At 44.3% G+C, this 22,048-nt stretch overlaps 1 protein-coding gene across 1 annotated transcript in view; it reads left to right on the top strand.

Annotated features, from left to right (window-relative positions):
- The window catches only part of PRSS12 (serine protease 12), a 76,426-nt gene that overhangs the window by 32,401 nt on the left and 21,977 nt on the right, over positions 1-22,048 (top strand). The window contains 2 exon segments of the mRNA XM_032762534.2: positions 5,879-6,020; positions 20,707-20,912. Of these exon segments, the coding sequence (XP_032618425.1) occupies positions 5,879-6,020; positions 20,707-20,912 (348 nt within the window).

The raw sequence follows: 22,048 nt of genomic DNA, 5'->3' as shown, positions 1-22,048 counted from the left end.
GGGGAGCGACCCTGTAGGGAGCAGAACACCTGGCATTTCCTGTTCATTCTGGATGCAAACAGGTCGATGTGGGGAAAGCCCCACCTCCGCAAAATCGAATGGAGAACGTCTGGACGGACGGACCATTCGTGTGAGAGGAAGGACCTGCTCAGGTGATCTGCGAGAGTGTTTCGTAACCCTGGAAGAAAGGAGGCCACCAGATGAATGGATTGGGCTATACAGAAGTCCCACAGTCAGATCGCTTCCTGGCACAAGGGAGACGACCTTGTCCCTCCCTGCTTGTTGATGTAATACATGGCCGTTGTGTTGTCCGTGAGCACTGCAACAGAACGGCCGTGTAGATGGGCCTGGAACGCTTGGCACGCCAGCCGGACCGCTCTGAGCTCTCGGACATTGATATGAAGCGTCAGCTCCCGGGGTGACCAAAGGCCTTGGGTGCGCAGGTGCCCTAGGTGGGTGCCCCAGCCCAGCGCGGACGCGTCCGTTGTTAGGGACGTGGAGGGCTGGGGAGGATGAAAGGGCGGGCCCGCACACACTTTGGATGACATCTTCCACCAGTCGAGGGAGCCCAGAACATCCGATGTAACCGTCTGAATAATGTCTATGGCGTCCCTGCTCGGCTGATAGACTGAAGCGAGCCAGGTTTGCAGTGGGCGCATTCGCAGTCTGGCATGTTTTGTAACGAAAATGCATGCAGCCATGTGCCCAAGGAGAGCAAGGCAAGTACGAGCAGAGGTAGTTGGAAACCTCTGAAGACTTTGGACAAGGGAGACTATGGCCTGAAACCGGTGCGGGGGCAAACTGGCTGTTGCAAGGTTGGAGTCCAGCACTGCCCTGATAAATTCTATTCTTTGCGTGGGCACCAGGGTGGACTTGTCCAGATTGATGATCAGGCCTAGATGTGTAAACAGCTCCCTGATGATGGCGACATGGCTGATGACTTGAGCCTCGGAGGTCCCTCGGATAAGCCAGTCGTCAAGGTAAGGGAAGACGTGTATACGACGACGGCATAGTGAAGCGGCGATGACCGCCATACATTTCGTGAAGACCCGAGGGGCCGAGGAAAGACCAAAGGGAAGGACAGTAAACTGGTAGTGACCCTGATTACCACAAAGCGCAGATACCTCCTGTGGGGGGGATAAATCACAATGTGGAAATACGCGTCCTTCATGTCGAGAGCGGCGTACCAATCTCCGGGATCCAGGGAGGGAATGATGGTCCCCAGGGATACCATGCGGAACTTGAACTTTTTGATGAACTTGTTCAGCCCGCGCAGGTCGAGGATGGGTTGGAGGCCCCCTTTTGTCTTGGGGATCAGGAAATATCGGGAATAAAACCCCTTGCCCTTTAACTCCTCCGGTACCTCCTCTATAGCTCCGATTGAGAGGAGCTTGTGAACCTCCTGCATGAGGAGTTGCTCGTGAGAGGGGTCCCTGAAGAGGGACGGGGAGGAGGGGAGACAAACTGAAGACGGTATCCAAGTTCCACCGTACGAAGGACCCAACGATCTGAAGTCAACTGGGACCACGCCGGAAGGAACGAGGAAAGGTGGTTGGAAAACTGGAAGGGATCCGAAGAGGGAATTGGTACGCTGCCCTCGGGCGCACCCTCAAAAATTTGTTTTGGGTCGCAATGGTGGTTTGGCAGAACCGGAATTGTTGCCCCCTTGAGGTCCCGACTGCCGTCTGCGGGTAGTGCGACCTCTTCTACGGGCAAAATCCTGTCTTGGCCGAGGCGGGGGGTAAGGGCGCTGAGGTTGGGAACGGAATGACCGTCTCTGAGTCTGGGGTGTATGCATTCCCAGCGAACGCATGATAACCCGGTTGTCCTTCAGACTCTGCAGCCTGGGGTCTGTCTTTTGTGAAAAAAGACCTTGTCCATCGAACGGCAAGTCCTGTATGGTATATTGCAGCTCAGGCGGTAGGCCGGACACCTGTAACTATGATATGCGTCGCATGGCTATACCAGAGGCGACCGTTCTAGCCGCCGAATCAGCGGAATCTAGTGAGGCTTGCAAGGAGGTTCTTGCAACCCTCTTCCCCTCCTCTAGGAGCGCTGTGAACTCCTGACGGGAGTCCTGGGGAACCAACTCGGTAAACTTGCCGACCGCCTCCCAGGTGTTTATAGGAGTAATCGGTCTGTAAGAGGGCTTGCTGGTTCGCCACGCGGAGCTGAAGTCCTCCAGCAGAGTAGAATTTTCCGGCCCAACAAGTCCATGCACTTGGCCTCCCTAGATTTTGGGTGAGGGGGTTTGTGGCCGTTGGCACTCCCTTTCGTGACCGATTGTACCATCAACGTGCAAGAGGCAGGGTGCACAATAGAGGTATTCGTTGTACCCCTTAGAAGGCACCATGTATTTTCGTTCCACTCCCCTGGCTGTTGGTGGGATGGAAGCCGGGGACTGCCAGATGGTGTCTGCTCTGGCCTGCATCGACCGGATAAAGGGGAGGGCCACTCTGGTTGGTGTTTCCGCTGATAGGATGCTAATCACTGGGTCCTCCACCTCAGGGACTTCCTCTACGGGAAGGCTGATATTTTGGGCAACACGCCGCAGAAGATCTTGGTGTGCTCGCAGATCAATCGGAGGAGGCCCCGATGATGATGTGCCCGCTACCGCCTCATCCGGGGAAGATGATGATGACAACCCTGGGATGAGTGGGTCCTGGACTGACGCCGCATCCTGGTGGGCCTCCGTCTCCGGAATATCGTGCTGTTCGGGAGCTTGTGCAGAGCTTTCCTCCATACCAGCGGGGGGAGATCTGCTGACTGTGGCCTCTGGTGCACGGTGCTCGGAATGGCCGGAGCGTGATGGGCCCGTTGGTTCGCCTTGGGCTTGGTGATGGCCCATGGTGTCCAAAAAGACCACTGAGGTGGTCCGTGGTCCGGATGGGCCTGCGTGTCTGAACCCCCATAGGAGGCGCTGTCTGCGTGTGAGGAGGCGGATGGATGACGTGACGGCCACGGGAGAGCTGAAGTAGACTGGACCAGGTCTCTGCGTCCATAGTACTCCTCTCTGCGCGGTACCGGCGAACGGTACTGGGAACCATGGTGGTGTCGGGAGCAGGACCTGCGACCAGCGTGGTGCCAGGAGGTCGACCGGTGCTGTACATCGTCATGCCTGGATCGGCTGCGAGAGGTGCGGCGGTGCCGGGATCTGGACCGGTGCCGACGGTACCACAATGGAGACCGGGATCTCGAGCGGTGCCATGAGTATGACCGGTTCTGGGATGGAGAACGGTACCGGGACTGCAAGCGGCGCCGGGATCGGGAGCGGTGTCGGGGCCGAGAGCGATCACGGGATCCAGATCGAGACCGACGGTGCTCAGTGGTGCCCGGGGAAGGTGGTTGCACCATGGTAGGCTTGCCCAGTGACTGAATTACCTGCACCGGCGGTGCAGGGGGTTGGGGCAGCTCAGGCTCTGTTAGAGCAATTAGGTCCTGCGCCGTGGAGAAGGTCTCCGGCGTGGACGGTATGACAAGCTCGACCGCAGCGTGGGCTGGGGAGCTGGTAGGCACCGGACTCAACGGTTCCTGTGAGACCGGAATCGACAGCGCAGAGACAAGCGGTGCTGCGGCAGTTGATGGTGCCAGGCGGTCCAACTTGGAGCTACGCTCTGACTGCGGTGTAGCTCTAGGTACCGCAGGAGCCTTCTGCTTCTTGCTCCTCGGGGAAAGGGAGCGGTGCCGGCCGGAGGATTGGGCCGGTGAAGGGTGGTGTCGAGGAGTCTTCACTGGTGCCGGGCGGTCCGGAGCGGAAGATACACTTGTTCCCGGTGCCAGAGTCGGTGCCGAGGATGGAGGAGTTAGAGCTGCCTCCATCAAAAGTTGTTTCAGGCGAATGTCCCGCTCTTTCTTTGTCCGGGGCTTGAACGCATTACAGATACGGCACTTGTCTGGAAGGTGGGACTCGCCCAGGCACTTTAAACAGGAGCCGTGCGGATCTCCTGTGGGCATCGGCCGATGATAGGCTGCGCAGGGCTTGAAGCCTGGTGAACCGGGCATGGGCGCCGGTACCGGGGGAGGAGAAGGGGCGAGCCCCCGATCTTCTTTAACTATATACACAACTACAAAACTATTTCAAATGTTAAATAAAGCTAGAGAAAAAAACTACGTACGCGAAAAAACTATACAACGAGCGAATCGCTAGGGAGGTGGAGGTCAGCTAAGCTGTGCTCCACTGTTCCAACGACTGACACGGGCGGTAAGAAGGAACTGAGGAGCGGATGGGCCGGCAGGGGTATATATCAGACGCCATAGCGGCGCCACTCCAGGGGGCGACCTGCCAGCCCACTGAGTGTTGCTAGGGTAAAAGTTTCTCCGACGAATGTGCATGCGGAACGCGCACACCTAACTGGAATGGATATGAGCAAGCACTCGAAGAAGGATAAATATTTCCTCTAAAGAGGAATTCAGTGGAGGAAGAGTATAAGAAAGAGTATTTTTAAATATAAACATTAAAGGGAGACAATCAACTGGTTTAAGACACAAACCACATTTTTGTTAAAAAAAATAATAATGCTCTGCAGATGTTAATTTGTAATTCATTTTTATTACATTTAACAAGTTTGGGTTATGAATTCAAATGTTTCCCAAAGAGTGCTGAGGAAGCATTAACAACAACAAAAAGGTTTGTTAGTATATAAGACCCAGAGAGTGTAACTGACTAGAAACTAAGAATTGCGCAGCCTGAGTTAATTGCAAAAAGTAAATATATGGTAAACTGTAAATAATAAAAAAAAATTGAAGTGAAAAACATTTTCAGGTTAAAAATAATTCAGATTTAAAGCTTCTTCGCGTTTAATAAGATAACTCCGGGTGAATTTAGCCCAATGACTAATGCCAAAAGAGTCCAATTATTGGAAAGAACTCTAGTGTAAAGTTTTAGAGATATCTCAAGTACTACTTACCAAAAGATTTAGGAGCTGATTCTCATTTACACAGAGTAAAGGGGCCTCGAATTGAATGTGTTTCTACTTTAAGGCCCTTGCACTGCCCAAGAGTTGAAAAAGGGCATTAGTGTAAATGAGAATTATACCCTTAGGGCTTTTTATGATACAGGTTTTTGAAACTTGCAGTCCAAATACTTAGCTAGAATAATAGACAATTGGCCTTTGGGTAAGAGAACATAATTAGTAAAAATCTCACTGATTCATATCAGTGACTGGGAGACTGATTTTGCATTATCAGATTTTCTGAATGAGAGTAAATGAACAAACATCATTAAAAAAGCCAAGGAAAATCTATAACAGAATATACTTTATTTAGTTGGACAAATGTAGTTTACTTTTAATGATGTTAATACTTCAGAGTATACTAGTCAAGATGCTGGAGAATACTTTGTATAAGTAATAAATTCGTAGTAACATGGGCTAGTTCATTTGTTGCTGGGCTGTAGTGTGAGCATACTGGGGGTGTGTGTGGCTTGTGGGAGTGATTGTATTTATTGGTGAGGTTTAGCTAAACCCTCCTGTAAAAGTCTTCTATGAAGAATATAATCTGCTCAAATGGGTAGCGTGTAGGTGTAGCCTCATAACACAAGAATCAAACAGATTGTTCTGCACTATTGGGGAAAGAACTGGGCTGTGTAAGTTCCAGTCAAGTTATAAGCTGTGCTACATATTTGTATGTAATAGAAGAAGCCAATGAACCCTACAGTTTAAAGCATAAAGAGTATAGTGGTGCTTCATGATTTGTTGTAATATGTATAAAATGCTTCATGCTTCCTGCCATGACAAAATACATGAATACTTTAACAGATGGTATCATTAAAGTGGAAATCTTGTTGAACATAAGCATCAGTTGACCCGTATCCCTGGAATGTGATGAAATGACTTAAAATACTAGTTTTTGTTTCTGTTGTTGTGTAACTTATTCCTAGGTCCTCCCATCAGGCTGATGGATGGTGAGACTAAGAAAGAAGGACGTGTGGAGATTTTTATCAATGGTCAGTGGGGCACAATTTGTGATGATGGATGGTCTGATAAGGATGCAGCTGTGGTCTGTCGACAGCTTGGCTACAAGTAAGAAAAATCCTTTAACTGGCCTCAAGTTATCTGATTACCATATCTGATTGCACAGAGTGTGGATACCTGAGTATTACCTAACTAGGTAATACTTGTCTGTGTAGTATACTTTTACTCTGCTATACTTGAAATATACGAAGTAAAGCATACTACAATTTTACTACTTCTTCATAAGGAAGCTAATATTCCTCAGAAAGGGGGCAGTAATGGCAAAGCATAATTGTCTTTACTAAGCTCAGCTAACAACTGAAGTGTAGGTTAAAAGCAGTTATTGAAAAATCTGTTTAATAAAACCAAATATTTCAAGATGACGAAGCTACTGTAGAAATACTGTATTTTACTTATTTATGTGGCTATTCATATTATATATGCACAATAGGCCAAATTCTCATTTACACTCAACTTCTGTGAGTTGCACTGATGTAACTGAGAAGAGAATTAGGCTCAACATATCTGTTCAATATTCTTTCCTGCTCTGAACTATTTTTACCTTACTTCTTTGATTATAACTGAGCTTAGGGTATGGCTACACTTACATTTTTGCAGCGCTGGTAGTTACAGCTGTGCTCGTACAGCTGTGTACGGCCAGCGCTGCAGTGTGTCCACACTGACAGCGACCAGCGCTGCAGTGTGTCCACACTTGCACAGTGCAGAGGCTGGTGAAATGGTGCTTGTTGGGCAGTATCCACAGAGCACTCGTCCATTTAGGTGCTGTGGGTTTGGGAAGGGGACGGAAGGGTGCGGGTCATTCCGCTTCCTGCTTCCAACGACCCGTGCTGCAGGGAATCAGACCCGTGCCTAAAGAGGCCCCGCACCTTAGGCACCTTTTAAATTTTTTTTTTTTATTTTTTAACTTACCCCGTCCCCGGCTGCGGTCTGCTCCATGGTCCCGCGTCCTTTGAGTGAAGCGCCGGCGGAGCGCGCATGGCCCCGCTCTCCCAGCTAGAGACCAGCGGGCGGCGGGGCTTGCGGCACTCCGGCTGGGCTCCAGCCATGAGAGTGGGGCGGCGGGCTTTGTCGCCCTCCAGCCAGGAGAGCGGAGTCGCAGAGCTTGCCGCGCTCTGGACGGAGCTCAGCCAGGATTGCGAGTCGGGGGCTTGCCGCGCTCTGGACGAGCTCCAGCCGGGATTGCGGAGTGCGGGGCTTGCCGCGTCCGGAGAGCACGCAAGGCGGCGGCTCCGGACAGAGCGCGCAAGCCCTGCCTCCCGTCTGGAGCTCCAGCAGAGCGCGCAAGGCCGGCGGCTCCGGCCGGAGCGCGGCAACCCGCTCCCCCGTCTGGAGCTCCGCCAGAGCGCGGCAAGCGCGCGACCCGCTGGAGCTCGGGCCTTAAATACCCCCCGAGCCCTGGGGCAGTGAGGGGGTATTAAAAGTCCTGGCGCTCCAGCTGCCTTGCCCCCGGTCCTTCAAATAGCCGCTGGAGCCCGCCTCCCTCTTCCATTTCCCCAGCGCTCCCGCGGCTATTTAAAGGCCCCGGAGTAGAAGAGGCTTGGGGGCTACTTTAAAGGGCTGGGTGTCCAGCTGCTTCTGCTGCACCCCATGACCTGCCCACACCAGTCCGGCCCCCCCGCCTGCACCACCTCTGCCAACACCTCTGTCCTCTCACACAACTCCTGTCACACACCCCTGCAGCCCTGCAAAGCCAGCAACCCCCCACACATGCTGCCCGCACAAGCTCTGCACACTCTGCCCAGCCCGCACCCCCTGCCTGTCTCAGTCAACCCCTGCTGCACCCCACTGCCTGAAGCCAGCCAGTCCCACACTCTCTGTCCCAGCCCTGCAAACCCTGCTGACCCCCTGCGGCCTGCCTGAAGCCCCCCACAAGCCCCCCCCACCGCCCCAACAACCCCCTTCTCCCTTTGCCTGCCTGCAGCCAGACCTACCTGCAGTCAGCCTCCCTGCCTTCAGCCGCCCCATGTCACTGCTGCCCTGCATTTCAGGCATTAACCTGCAGGAGCAGCTGACCAACACATGTGCACCCCCAGGAGTGCGGGAGACCACAACTGTGAAACGCATCATAAATAACCAATCAAATCAATATAGTGCATTATAATATTATTATTCAATAGTTATGGAAAGTAAAATAATACATGAAAAGAATAGAGCTTTTTTCCCCACTTTTTTTAAGTCATCCCTGCGATCTGTGCTTCTCTTGGTAGTGATTCCTTTCCTTGCAGCCTTCTCCTTTTCTTGGCAGCTGTTCCTTTTCATGGTCTTATCCCTCCAGTCTTGCACTTTTTATTTTCTGTGTAAACAGATTGATAAGCTTTCACCATCTCTTCCTTACTCTTCCTTGGTTTTTTCTTAAGCTTTGCAGTCTTTCAGAAGTCTGCGCTGATGGAGCAGGTATAAGGTCACTTAAAAAAAACACAGAGAGATAAACTGTAATACAGTGCCTGCATGTTTTTAAGAGTTTTTGTAGCATCATTTACACATTCGAGCATGCACAGAGAGGCGCAGCTGCAGATAGAGATGGCGAGTTTCCCACACCGCGGCTACACGGGGAAGGGGGCTGCCACGTGGCTCACCTGGAAGGGAGGGGTGGGGGTGCTTCACTGTGGAAGCCATGGGTTTCTGTGATTGTGGAAGCAAAGACAGCTACAGGGAAATAACCCTGAACCCTACACCCATCTGCCACAGCAGCTACTCTCAGAGCCATCTTGCAACACAGCTCACCTGGGAAGGGGTGGGGTGGGTTGCTTACTGTGGAAGCCATGGGGTTTCTGTGACTTGTGGAAAGCAAAGAGCAGCTACAGGGAAATCATGGGCTATTCCCATCTAGAGCATGCTTGCAGGAAGCCATAGCCCCCTCGCTCCCAAAACATTGCATCCTTATAATAAAAGCTCTTACCAGGAACAGGCTCCTCTGCTGGTTCCTCACTACCAAGTCCCAGCGCTGCGACTGGCTAGCTCTCCTGGCTGTAATAGCTCCTGGCTGCATGACCCTCCTGGGAGTCTCAACACTCAGTAACCTCCGTCTCGGTTCCTACAACCTCCCCTCCTCCCAGGCTCTGAGCCAGGGCAGGATGCAAAGCAATGACAGAGAGGCTGAAAGTAGTCTGGCGGATACCTCCTAATCCATGGAGGCCATTACAGCGCTGTAGTCCACACTGATGACCAGCGTGGGCAGCAGCAGGCGCTGGTCTCGCTACACCCGTAGCGGACCCAGGTGTACAGCCAGCGTTGCAAACAGGGAGTTGCAGCGCTGGCTGAGCTTTTAAGTGTGGACACCTGCTAAGTTGCAGCGCTGTAACCCCCTCACCAGCGCTGCAACTAGCAAGTGTAGCCAAGCCCTTAGTTTCCAGTCTTCCTAAAGCACTAGCGAAGTTCGAGGAAATGAGTTGCCACGTCCTTCAGGAATGGAAAGATAATGAAAACAAGAAGAAAATTAACATTTAAAAGAATGTCCTGGGGTGTAGGCCAGAATTGACTAGTACAGATAATGGCCAATACAGAAATGATTATCTGTATCTGTGAACTTTAGAGATTCTTTGGTTTTTTTTTATTTTATTTGTATTGTAATTATTGTTTCTGGGTTTTGGTGATAAATGACAATTATCTTAATTTATATAACACCTTTAATCTTGAAAGATTTTAAACTGATCCACATGGACATAGTTTAGCTATCACCTGAAATGTAGCCATGTTTGGGGTGAAACAACAGTTCAGTATAACACTACACATTAAAAAAGGAAAGGCAGTACAGAATGCGTACCCCGGTGAAACTACAAAGGAGTTACATATGGTCAAGACAATAAAACCAGCTTTGAATTTGGCCAGACTATTAGGGACAATGATCTTACTCATGCAAAGAGCTCAATGTAATTGTTTGTTGATCACAAGTAGTTTTTATAAACTATGATTTTATTAATATCTATGTGCTGTGATCGAATGACCTCAAATAGTTGTGAAGTCTTAAGTGGTTTTAATGACGTACTTCGTTTTCTGTCTAGTCCAAAAGATAGCAACACCAGCAGCACACTGCCCAATGCCACCAGGCATCAGTATTGCTTTAGTACTGACTCAAAGGTAAGAGTGCTAGCCTCTGAATCAACAGCACTGAGAGGTTTTTCATTCATTTACTGACCTGCCCTGACCCTGCTGAGTTTGAGAGATTTGAAGGGATCATAACACAAAGGAGCCTGGCTGCAGGGTACATGATAATAACTTGAATAAGCCTGCTGAATTAAAATAACAGAGCTAACAGGAAAAAATATTTAATTTAAAAAAACTGCAACTTTTACATGCCACTGGTGAACAAAGCCACTCAATCAGCCTTGCACTGCTCATTAGAAATTTCTTGTTGGGGCACTAGGAATCAAGGTAGGTGTGATGGCCAAGGACAGACTTACATTATAGTAGTGCTAATAAGATCTGAAAATTGTCAAGAAAAGGCTGCTTTGCTTTGAATGTTTTTTCAAATAACTTCCAAGCTAAAGAACCTTATAGATTTGTATTATTTCCTATTAAGTCATTTACTCTGCTTCTTCCTCAGACTACTCAGATGCATAGGCTTTTCATATTTCTGTCACAAACATACCAAACCCACTCACTCATCCCCAATATAGTAGGGTACATATCAGCTGAAGGACTCGGGGCAGAGTACAGATCTTGGATATTTGGAGATTCTGATAATTCGGAGAGTCAGCCAGCACACTTGGAAGTCTGTGCTGACGACTGGTTTCCCTTTTCCTTGCTTGTTCCATAAATGGTGACAGCTACACTCCAGGAGCTTGACTTTGCTCTTATGTGCAGCCATATATGTGAGAACAATCAGGTCCAAGGATTTCACTGCATATATTTGTTTGCTTTGGTTCAGACTTGAGTATAGGTGCTGATTTGAGTGTCCCGTTACAAGGTTAAGATCTTCTATTTACACACCTAAGTTTGAAAATTGGGCTCTGTGAGTGCTGCTTTTTAGAGACAAAAACTAATCTTTTTCTGGAAAATGTTGGCAAAGACCTAAATATTGAAGCTGACATCAGTTTTCATTGAGAATGGCAATGGAATTAAAAGTTCATACTGAGGTATTATTTTCCACTTACATAACCGTGATTTATACTTACAGCACTGCTACTGGGAAACTTAGGTTGTCTGACTTTACATTTTTTTCCTGGAAAATGTGAAGCCTGTTAAATCATACATACATATTTTTGACTCAGGTCAGCAGGGGAGAGGAGATTTCCTTAAAATGCAGACTTGTGCAACAGAGAATAAAACAAATGAATTAATAGTTGTACTGTATATTTTACTCTCACGGTTAACAAGGAACTATGTTTTTATTTTTACAAAATATTATTTTGTAACATTAATAACCTTTTTAATTAAGATGTGTTTCTGAAGTTGAATCTGGAAAACCTAAGTTGGCAAGATGTCTAGGCCCCAATTAATAGTACTTTTAAAGATCTGTCTTTAAGCCAGCTTGCATACTTTAGATTAATGTTAGTAGCAGAAGAACAATCTGAAGAACATTAATAATCTCCTAGAACTGGAAGAGACCTTCAAAGATCATCGAGTCCAGCCCCCTGCCTTCACTAGCAGGACCAAGTACTAATTTTTGCCCCAGATCCCTAAGTGGCCCTGTTAAGGTTCCTTCCCCACTCTGAACTTTAGGGTACGGATGTGGGGACCTGCATGGACACTTCTAAGCTTAATTACAAGCTGAGATCTGGTATCACTGCCACCACCCCCAAGTACTACCTTTTTCCCTGGGTAGTCTTGAGGGACTTCACCAATTCCCTGGTGAACACAGATCCAAACCCCTTGGATCTTTAAACAAAGGAGAAATACCCATCCCCCTCCTTTCTCCCACCAACTCCTGGGTGGATCCAGATCCAACTGCCTTGGATCTAAAAAACAAGGAAAATCAAATCAGTATTAAGAAAATGGCTTTTAATTAAAGAAAAGAAAGGTAAAAGAAAACCCTCTGGGAGAGATTAGCATACCAGCTACTTTCACAGACAACAGATTCCAAACACAGAGGATGTTCCCCTGGGCAAAACTTAGTTACACAAAAAATACCCAAATACCCAATTTTTGATCATTCCCTTAATGGTACCAAGACAAGTTACAAAGAAAATAAACATAAATCTGTTTATCCCTTTCTAAAACTTACTACTCTGATAAGAGGGTGATTTCTTGATGTTTTTCACTCTGGCTGAAACAGACTCTAAACAAACGAAAACTTCCCTCCTTCCTTTTGAAACATCTTGTTCCCCCATTGGTTCCTCTGGTCAGGTGTCAGCTAGGCTAGGTGAACTTCTTAACCCTTTAAACGTAAAAGAGGCATTAACCCTTAACTGTCTGTTTAAGGTCATCAAGTCCAGCTCCCTGCCTTCACTAGCAGAACCAAGTACTGATTTTTGCCCCAGATCCCTAAGTGGCTCCCTCAAGGATTGAGCTCACAACCCTGGGTTTAAGCAGGCAAATGCTCAAACCACTGAGCTATCCCTCCTAATGGGAAAAGCACTTATGAAATAATAATAATAAAAAAAAATGGTGACTAATCAAAACACGCTTAAAACTGAAAGAACATGCACCTTTTGTGAAACATTACCTAATGTCTGACAAAGACTAACAAGTAGAGTAATTTTATGGATGTGGGAAAAGGATAGAAGAGAGATGTTTTGGAAGCTCTCATGCTTGTTGAGCAAGTTAATTGGCATTATGAAAATTCTAAGATATTTGGAGCCTTGAATAGATAAACATATATGAAATGAAGATTAGAATATTTTTTCAGTACAGTTTTGGTAATGTAGCAGAAACTTCCATTCAACCTTTTCCATACAGATTTTCTGTATGGGAGGACAGGTTTTTGACTTTGTAAGGTATTTATTAACTGGAACATCTATATATACCACTGTGCATCTTTGCACTTGGTGGGTCTAGTCTACCATATTGAAGTACAGATCCCTGCTTTTTAACTGTTATTTCTTTTACATACAGCTTAATGCAGAATTCAGAATTACCTCTTTGTTCTGCAGTAACAGCTGATGCCATTGGAGGCACAGAAAGTGCAATTTTCAGAAGTGCTCTGCAGTAACTCAACTCTGCCCCTATTGATTCCACCTAGACCCCTCAGCTGGGACCATGGCTTGATAATGAATGAAAAACAGTTTAAAATATTTTAATGTTTATTTCTAATAGTTAAGCCTATCATATATTTGGTTAATGTATTGGGATCTTAATATCAAAATGTATTTTAGCAAAAGCTTTGTAATTCATTTCAATGTGTGGTTATACTCCCAGTCTACACTGTGGAACAAATTTTGGTCTTTGTTCCTCTGGATTTACACTGGTGTAACAGAGATCAGATCTTTTTCCTTTTATATTTCTGTACTGGGCCATTTTAGGTTCCTACTGAGTTGTATGAGCTTGTACTCATTCTGTTAGCCTGAGCCACTGCCTATACCCCACTATTTTTAGCGCACTAGTTCAAGCGGAACTAGCGTGTGTCCATCTACCCATGCCACAAAGCACCTTCCCAGCTGCTGTGTAGACATACCCTAAGTGCAATAGCAATCTGATGTGGTGTTTTGTTGCTTTTTGCTTTAAATATAAATACGTTAATTTTTTTTATCATATTTTGTTTATTCCAGCCTTCAGCCATTGCTCTCTGACTGAAGACAGAGGCTGGAGGTCACACTACTAATGATGTCTGGAGCACAGCAGTAAAGACAATTGACAGAAAGGACAGTTTTTTAAACACTATATTCATGTGCAAAGTATATATATATATATATATATATTTACATGTGCATTTTCCACAGGGTATGTGTGTGTGCATAAATAAGGAAAATATGCATGCAAATGGCAACTTGTAATTAGTGTAATTTGGGTGCCTAACTCCCTTAGGCTCCAAATTAAACTCTTAAGAGAGAGATTGAGGGGGACAGTGTTTATTAGCTGATTCAGTATCCAAACATGGCTGTTCCTTCCCCTTCTGCTCTGCACCAGACACTATTAACTGGGTGACCTATTTCAATCAGGAAATGACAGCAGGGTATGAAAACAGAAAATAGAAGATCAAATTAAAATCATACATATGTATCAAAGAAATGTACTACAATTAGTGTCCTACTCAAAAGAGCAAGGAGTGGGGCCTTTTGAACAAGTTAACAGGATATCCCGATTAATAGATGACTCCATTTTAACAGTAATGCCCCTGCAGAGCTCATCATGTTACTGTACAAGGCCATGAACCTGGGAGGAACTACTGAGATAATGATTGAAGCCCAGATCCACAAAGGTATTTAGATGCCTAACTACAACCGGTTTCAATAGGAGTTAAGCACCTAAATACATCTGAGGCTCTGGGGCCAACCCTGCTGCCTGTCCTGGCAACTGTGAGATACTTGCTCTGGTGACCCAGCATGTGTAGCTGGAGTGGAAGGTGGTAATTAATATATACCCTTTCTGATAAAGATGGACTGAAAGCTGTTGTTACAGCATGTTCTAGCACAAAACTGAAATGCCTAAGACCTAAATAAGATTAAATATCCAGATCTCCCAAAGGGTGGAATTATTTTCCCCATTAAGCAGTACTATTTGTTGTTGAGCATCATTAGATTTAAGTCTGTTCCCTGGGAAATGTCCCTTTTTAACCGATTTTTTGATTAAGCAAGTGTCGATGAAGTGTAGTATACTGAATAACTCCCATGCATAGCAATTATCAGCAATGTGGCAGCCTGCACTAGTGCATAGCAATAGAAAAGTTTCCTAAAACACTGTGGAAGAGCTCCCTTTAAACAGGCTACTCATACTGATACTTCTGATGCTTTGGCAGCTATAACCTTTGCCCCAATGAATAATCTCACTCTTTCCTTCTTCATATTTCTCCTTAAAATCTACTATTTTTGCCTCCATATGTTTTTGTGTACAAACTATTGATTTGTATGTTATATTGTTTCATGTGATATTTAGATTTAAGCTCTTTGGGATGTGGACTTTAAGTATTTAATAAAACACTCTGAGCACAATGACACACCATAAATAATAACTATTCCTAGAAGGGTTTAGAAACAAAGGGTGGTAATTCACAATCAGGTAAATTAATTTACCCTGAGGAACTGTAGAAGAATACCTCACTAACCTTTACTAGATGCTCGACAAAGTTTTCTTAAAGGCAGATCCCCAAAGTAGATATGATTTTGCAATAAAAGCCTGGAATTTGTCACTGTTTTGTGATACTATATGTGGACACATCAGCTCCCCACAGAAATCAGGGAGTTTGTATGTTCCCGCAATCAATATAATTGTTCGGAGAGGTGTGGGGGGAGGATTTGGAACAAGAAGAGACCCATTGTTTGTGGCTAACAAGTTAAACAAATCATTCTAAACCCATTATGTAAAGATTGTCCTATAATGCTTCCAAAGTCAACGAGGCTTTGGATTATCTGGCATGTATGTGCAGGTCACACAAATTAAAATGTCCAGGGACAGCTTGACTTTGTACTACTAACTCTGTCAGCTGTTTTCTAAATGTTTCTTTTGCAAATATTTTGCAATTCACTTATTTTATTCTGCATTCCCTTTTTATTCCTCTTGTTTAGAGTGTGGTCAAAAATCCACACAGGGAATATAGATGTGCATATTCAAGTCTGAAAAGAGAGGAACATTTCACCCACCACTCTCCAGTCTAAATTATATGGACATTAGAGATCTTTGTCCCCTGATCCAGCCATGTTGTGCTGCTCTCCAGTGGAAGGGGATTTTTCCATTACTATGGAATCCCCAGCTGGTACAGAGCCTGTTCAGCTCCATCTGTGCTACTCCCTCCCAACACTGGGGGTATTACTTATTTTTCTGCCTAATTTGGTATTATTAAACATCCCTGTTTGAAATGTTAGTCTGCACAAATGAACTCATGCTTCTCACTGGACATACAGTTATCCCTTTGGACACATAATAATGTCTTCTTTTCAAAATGTAGCCTTAGGGTATGTCTACACTGCAATAAAAGACCTGCAGCACTGCCATGGCTGGCCTGGGTCAGCTGACTCAGGCTCACAGGGCTCAGGCTCTGGGGTTAAAAATTGCAGTGTAGACGTTTGGGCTCCAGCTACAATCTCATTCCTTAAAATTAGCCAATCAAAATACATTTTGGAGAATTCAGCTATAAACATTTCCTCACATTTCTTTTTCAATTTATTGATATGCAAACTTATGACTTTACCAGGAACCTTGAATATACTTTCGTCACCATTTCAGGTAACTGTACCTATATTTCCCCCCTAGTGGTCCACTCAAAGCACCCACTGTAGGCTCCTCAGCATCATCTTTCCGCTGGGTAGGAAAGAGAGAAAATGTGGCAAAAGACCACCTTGGCTTAACCATGAGATCTTGCATGATCTAAAAAATAAAAAGGAGTCATATAAAAAATGGAAGCTAGGACAAATTACAAAGGATGAATATAGGCAAACAACACATGCAGGGGCAAGATTATGAAAGGTAAAGACACAAATGAGCTCAAACTAGCTACAGGAAAAGGGAAACAAGAAGACTTTTTATCAGTATTAGAAGCAAGAGGAAGACCAGGACAGGTAGGTACTGCTCAGTTGAGAGGGAGAAACAGTAACAGGAAACTGGAATGGCAGAGATACTTATTGACTTCTTTGCTTTGCTCTTCCGAGGAGTCTGAAGGAATGTCTAACTTAGTGAATGCTAATGCGAAGGGGTAGGTTAGAAGATAAAATAAAAAGAACAAGTTAAAAATCACCTAGAAAAGTTAGATGCCTGCAAGTCACCAGGGCTGATGAATGCATCTAGAATACTCAAGGAGCTAATAGAGGAGGTATCTGAGCCTCTAGTTATCATCTTTTGGAAAATCATGGGAGAGCAGGAGAGATTCAGAAGACTGGAAAGGACAAATATAGTACCTTCATAAAAAGGGAAATAAAACACCAGGAAACTACAGAAGTTAGTTTAATTCTGCGCCAGGGAAGAGAATGACAAGTAATTAAGGAAATCGTCTGCAACACTTGAAGTGATAAGGGATAGGGAATAGCCAGTATGGACTTTGTAAAGGAAAATCATTCAAACCCAATTTCTACAGTTTCTTTGATAGGATAACGAGTCTTGTGGATAAAGGGAGAAGCGGGTGGATGGTGGCATACCTAGACTTTAGTAAGGCATTTGATATATGGTCTGCATGATTTTTTTAATATCTTACCAATAACTAGGCAAATAAACTTTAGATGAGGCTCATATAAGGTGCGTACATAATGGGATAACCGTCTTAGATAGTTATTAATGGTTCAATCTGTGAAAGGTATAACAAGTGGGGTTCAGGGTTGTGGAACTGCTCTGTTCAATATCTTCATAATGACTTAAGATTTGGCAAGAAAGTAATGCTTATTAGTTTCGATGTACAAACAGGGAGGGATTGCAACTGCTTTGTGAGGATAGGTCATAATCAAAATGATTGGCAAATTGAAAATGTCTGAAGGTAAACAGGATTAAAGTTTAATAAAGAAAAATGCAAAGATGTACTAGGAACAATTCAGTTTCACACATCAGAAGGGAAAGAGATTGTCTATGAGGAGACGGCAGAAAGGGTGGGTTTATGTGGGGATCACAAGCTAAATATGAGACAACGTGGATGCTGTATGCAAAAAAAGCAAACATTTATTCTTCGGGATGCAGTTTCAAGAGGTTGTTTTGTGACAAGACATGAGAATCATTCTTCTGCTTACCTTTGTGCTGGTTAGCGCTGAACTGGAGTATTGTGTCCAGTTCTGGGCACGCTTTTTTACAGAAAGATGGAGAAAGTATGACAACAAGAATGGATTAAAGGTCGTGAAGACAATGACCTATGAAGGACAAAGGTGCTGAAGAATTGGTGTTTAGTTTAGTGGAAAAGAGAAGACTAGGGGACATATTAGCAGTTTTCAGGTTATCTAAAGGGTTCATATGAAGAGAGAGAAAATTGTTCATCTTAGCCTCTTAAGGGATAGAACCAAGAAGCTATGTATATCACATTATGTTTGGAGTTGTTTCAGGTTGGACATTAGGAAAAAGTTCCTAACGTCAATGGAACTTTTGTTTTTGTCTAAACACTGGTATTATGCTAGTGAGCTGTTGGAATCTCCATCTTGGATAATTTAAGAGTACGTTAGGATAAATGTTTCTCAGGATATGGCTAGAGCAGTGTTCCTGCATGAGGGGGGACTGGACTCGTATGACTTCTTAGAGTCCTTCCAGTCCAAGATCTATGATTATGGAGCCAGGCTCGAAATCCGTGGGTGGGGGGGGGGGGGGTAGGCCTCAGGGAAGGGTATGTCTACACTGCAATTAAAAACCTGCAGCTGGCCCATGCCAGCTGACATGGGCTCCTGGGCTCAGGCTGCAGGGCTGTGTAATTCTGGTGTAGATGTTCCGGCTCAGGCTGTAGCCTGAGCTCTGGGACATTCCCACCTTGCAAGATCCTAGAGCCAGGGAACTAGCCCAAGCGTCTATGAACTGCAGTTAAACAGCCCATTAGCCTGAGCCTGAGTCAGTTGACCCAGGCTCTGAGACTCAGTGCCAAGGGTTTTTTGTTGCTATGTAGGTGTAGCGTACCTTAGTTGAAAATATATGCACATGGTATAATATAACAACACCCTACAGCTCTATAGCACTCAGTACATTGTATTTCAACAAAATGACACTAACTTGCCTTTTTCCTTATCTGCAAACTTGTAATTCACTCACTCACACAGTGTTCTTGTGTGCTCACCCACTTCTCAGAAAGCCAGCAGGGATGTCTTAGATCACTAATACTTTATACTCTTATACACAATACACTACAAAACATTTACTAATAATTATGATAATGTTTCAGTGTAATTAAAAATCAACACATAAATGAACAAAGCGGATGCTGAGATGAATTATTCTTGCTTTTTTATTGTTTGTTCACTTGCTGGCTAATTTGCTAAATTCAGTCATTCACAATGGGCCTTCCGGTCATTAGTGAAATGCTACTGTATTGCCCATAATCTGTAAGGATCAGACTTTCAAACCCTAATAAGATGCCTTAAATCCCACAAATGGATACTCAGCCTATCCATATAAATGTATGTCTCATATACCTAAATTTTGTTTTCATCATCCAAGTTCAGGATTTAGACATCCTATGAAAGAGCTCATATTTCAAAATGGGCTTCACACAAGTTTTTTTTTATTGGTGATTACAGATTTAGGGCCCAATACTTCAGGATTTTGCATGCCCTCAACTGCTACTGAAGCACTTTGCAGAAATGGGCCCTTATGAAGCTAAATTAATCTCTGGTGTAACTCCATTGAAATCCAGGATAAATTTGATGAACTCCATCTAATCTAAGGATTTCTGTAATGCCCATCACTGTAGTCTCTAATATTTTGATTAACGCTTGGCTAAATTGATAGATAAGCTACCTACAGGATGATCCTCTGGTGGCACAGAGACAATATAGCAGCTTCTTACCAATTATTGGTATGGGACATGGCCTGGGCTTTACTGGCTACTTTATTGACCATGTGGGGCCACTGACAGCTGGTGCAATTTACAGCAGTTTGGGGACTGCTCTAACTTACACTGGGGAACTTGACTGGTGCACAGCCAGTCCAGGACTGGCAGAGCATAAAAGTATTTAACCCACCCTCCCCCATGCACATATTCAGTCCTGTCTGTTCTGCAGCTGCAAATGAAGATCAGAGCCATCATACTTGTCCTAGTGTGTTCATTAATATCTGCTCTTGTGGGATAGCTGGGAGAAAAAGGTGTGTAATAATCTTGGCTACCACATAAACATAATATTAATGAGACATGCTAAAGTTTTGCCCAGATAGATGAACATGCTACGCATCCAATTTAGATGTGCTTGAGGGAAAACAAAGTCTGACTGGTAAATACATTAAAATAATTTCTGTATTAGATTATGCCACAGTGATGAATTCTTCAGCCGATAGACTCACCACATTGTTGTAAAACCAATGTTATATGGTAGCAATAAGATCTAATGGTTTGTGTGGCTGGAAAAGATCCAACTCTGAACTTTACTTTTTGCAAAAGTATTATTACAACAATGAAATTTATCTAATTGTATTATTTTACATCTAAAATAAAAGTACAAAGTGTTGTAGTTTGAAGGTTACATTTTGTATATACTATTAATGATTTTCTGTGCCATGCTGCCCTGATTTATGTTCATAGTTGCCATTAATGTATGGTATACTTGAAGGCATATTTCCCAATAAACTGTAGGTTCTCCTTCCTTATTTAGCCACCTTAGTTTTCGGAAAGAATCATAACACAAATACATTATTTTTAGCGTACATAGATGCTGAGTTTAGGCAAGGATTAAACAGATTATGGAAAACAAAAAGTGGTGTGGGTTTTTATTTCGTGCTATTACAATATAAAAATCCTTTCCCTTTCCATAGAGCTTTTTAGCAAAGGATACAAAAGCATTTTACAAACATTAACTAATGAATCCTTCAAAGTTAGTCAGTTATTATTCTAGTATATAGATAAGTTAATAGAGGCAAAGAGAAGGTAAGTGACTTGTCCAAAGTTCTGCAGTGAACTAGTAACAGAACTTGGAATAAAACCTCAAAGTCTTCCTCCTTAGTACCCTACTCACATCCTCTTCTATATATTTCAATTTAGGCAAATGTAGGACAATGCGTAAAACATTTTAATTAAACAATGGTGTTCTGCTTGCAGAGGCTCAGCTAGAGCAAGGACTATGGCATATTTTGGGGAAGGGAAAGGACCAATCCACGTGGATAATGTGAAATGTACAGGAAATGAGAGATCCCTGGCAGACTGCATAAAACAGGATATTGGAACACACAACTGCCGTCACAGTGAAGATGCTGGTGTGATCTGCGACTACCTTGGCAAGAAGGCCTCCGGGAACAGTAATAAAAGTGAAAAACCTTTGTGAGGTTTATGGCATTAGATTCAAAACTAGGTATATTATGATGTTTGCTAGGAAAAGAAAAGGAAGGAAGTGAAAAATCTGATCTCACAGGAGAAAAATGTACATATTTATAAACAAAAATCTATACCTTAAAATCTGTGGGTCAGGTGCTTGCTCTTTATGTCATTCTGGCAGTGCAAAGGAACCACAAAGCCAATTTAAATGGCACAGGGGAATCCTCTGGTTTAACCACATGGGGACCGTTGCAGTTAGGTGTAGCCAGGGCTTTAAGTTACGCTGGGTGTTAAACCAGATCCAGGGAGGCATAAAAGTGAGTGAACAACCACCTGTGTCCCCTCCAACCACCTGTGCCAAGCATAGAGCCAAATTCTTCTTTCACACCAGTGTAAATTAGTAATTACTTTGTAGTATACAGTGTGACTGTAGCCATGTCAGTCCCAGGGTACTAGAGAGACAAAGTGGGTGAGGTAATATTGTGTATTGGACCTATTTCTGTTGGTGAGCAAGACAAGCTTTTGAGCTTATGGTTTCTTTAGTCAGTAAGGACAAGATTCTGCAAGGTGCTGAGTGTCATCCCCATCCAGTGAGACCTGGAGAGCTCTGTATAAGCACAAAAACATCTCTCATCAAGAGAAGTTGGTCTAATAAAAGAGATTGCCTCACCTACTCTGTCTCTCAAATTACTTTGTAGAAGTCAAAGAAGTGACTCCAGATGTATGCTGATGTAACGCAGAGCAGAATATTGGTCTTAAATCACTTCAGAGATGAAAAATAAGTAAAGATTTCCAGCTCTTTGTGTGTATTATTCATATTATAACTTCATATTTATTAGGATTCTTTTTAATGGATCACATCCAGAAGGGTAACTCATTCTTACACTGTGAACTGAAAAAGACTGCAGATAATGGTTTGAACACCTGTTTAGCTTTCTATTAGGGCACGAGGGATAGTCCTCATTGCCTAGTGATCACAATTCAGAAAATATTCTCAGCCAGATAGAACCTTTAAAAGGTGTGGGTCAAAAATATTTGTGTGGGAGTCCTGTGAATGGAGAGAGAACAGTGTGGGAGTCAAAATCCACCATGAAGATACCAGAAGATACCAGATACCAGAATGAAGATA

The sequence above is a fragment of the Chelonoidis abingdonii genome, chromosome 5 (assembly GCF_003597395.2).
Source record: "Chelonoidis abingdonii isolate Lonesome George chromosome 5, CheloAbing_2.0, whole genome shotgun sequence".
NCBI classification, from domain to species: Eukaryota; Metazoa; Chordata; order Testudines; family Testudinidae; genus Chelonoidis; species Chelonoidis abingdonii.
The sequence above is the reverse complement of the archived record's forward strand: the minus strand, read 5'-3'. Positions and strand labels throughout refer to the sequence as shown.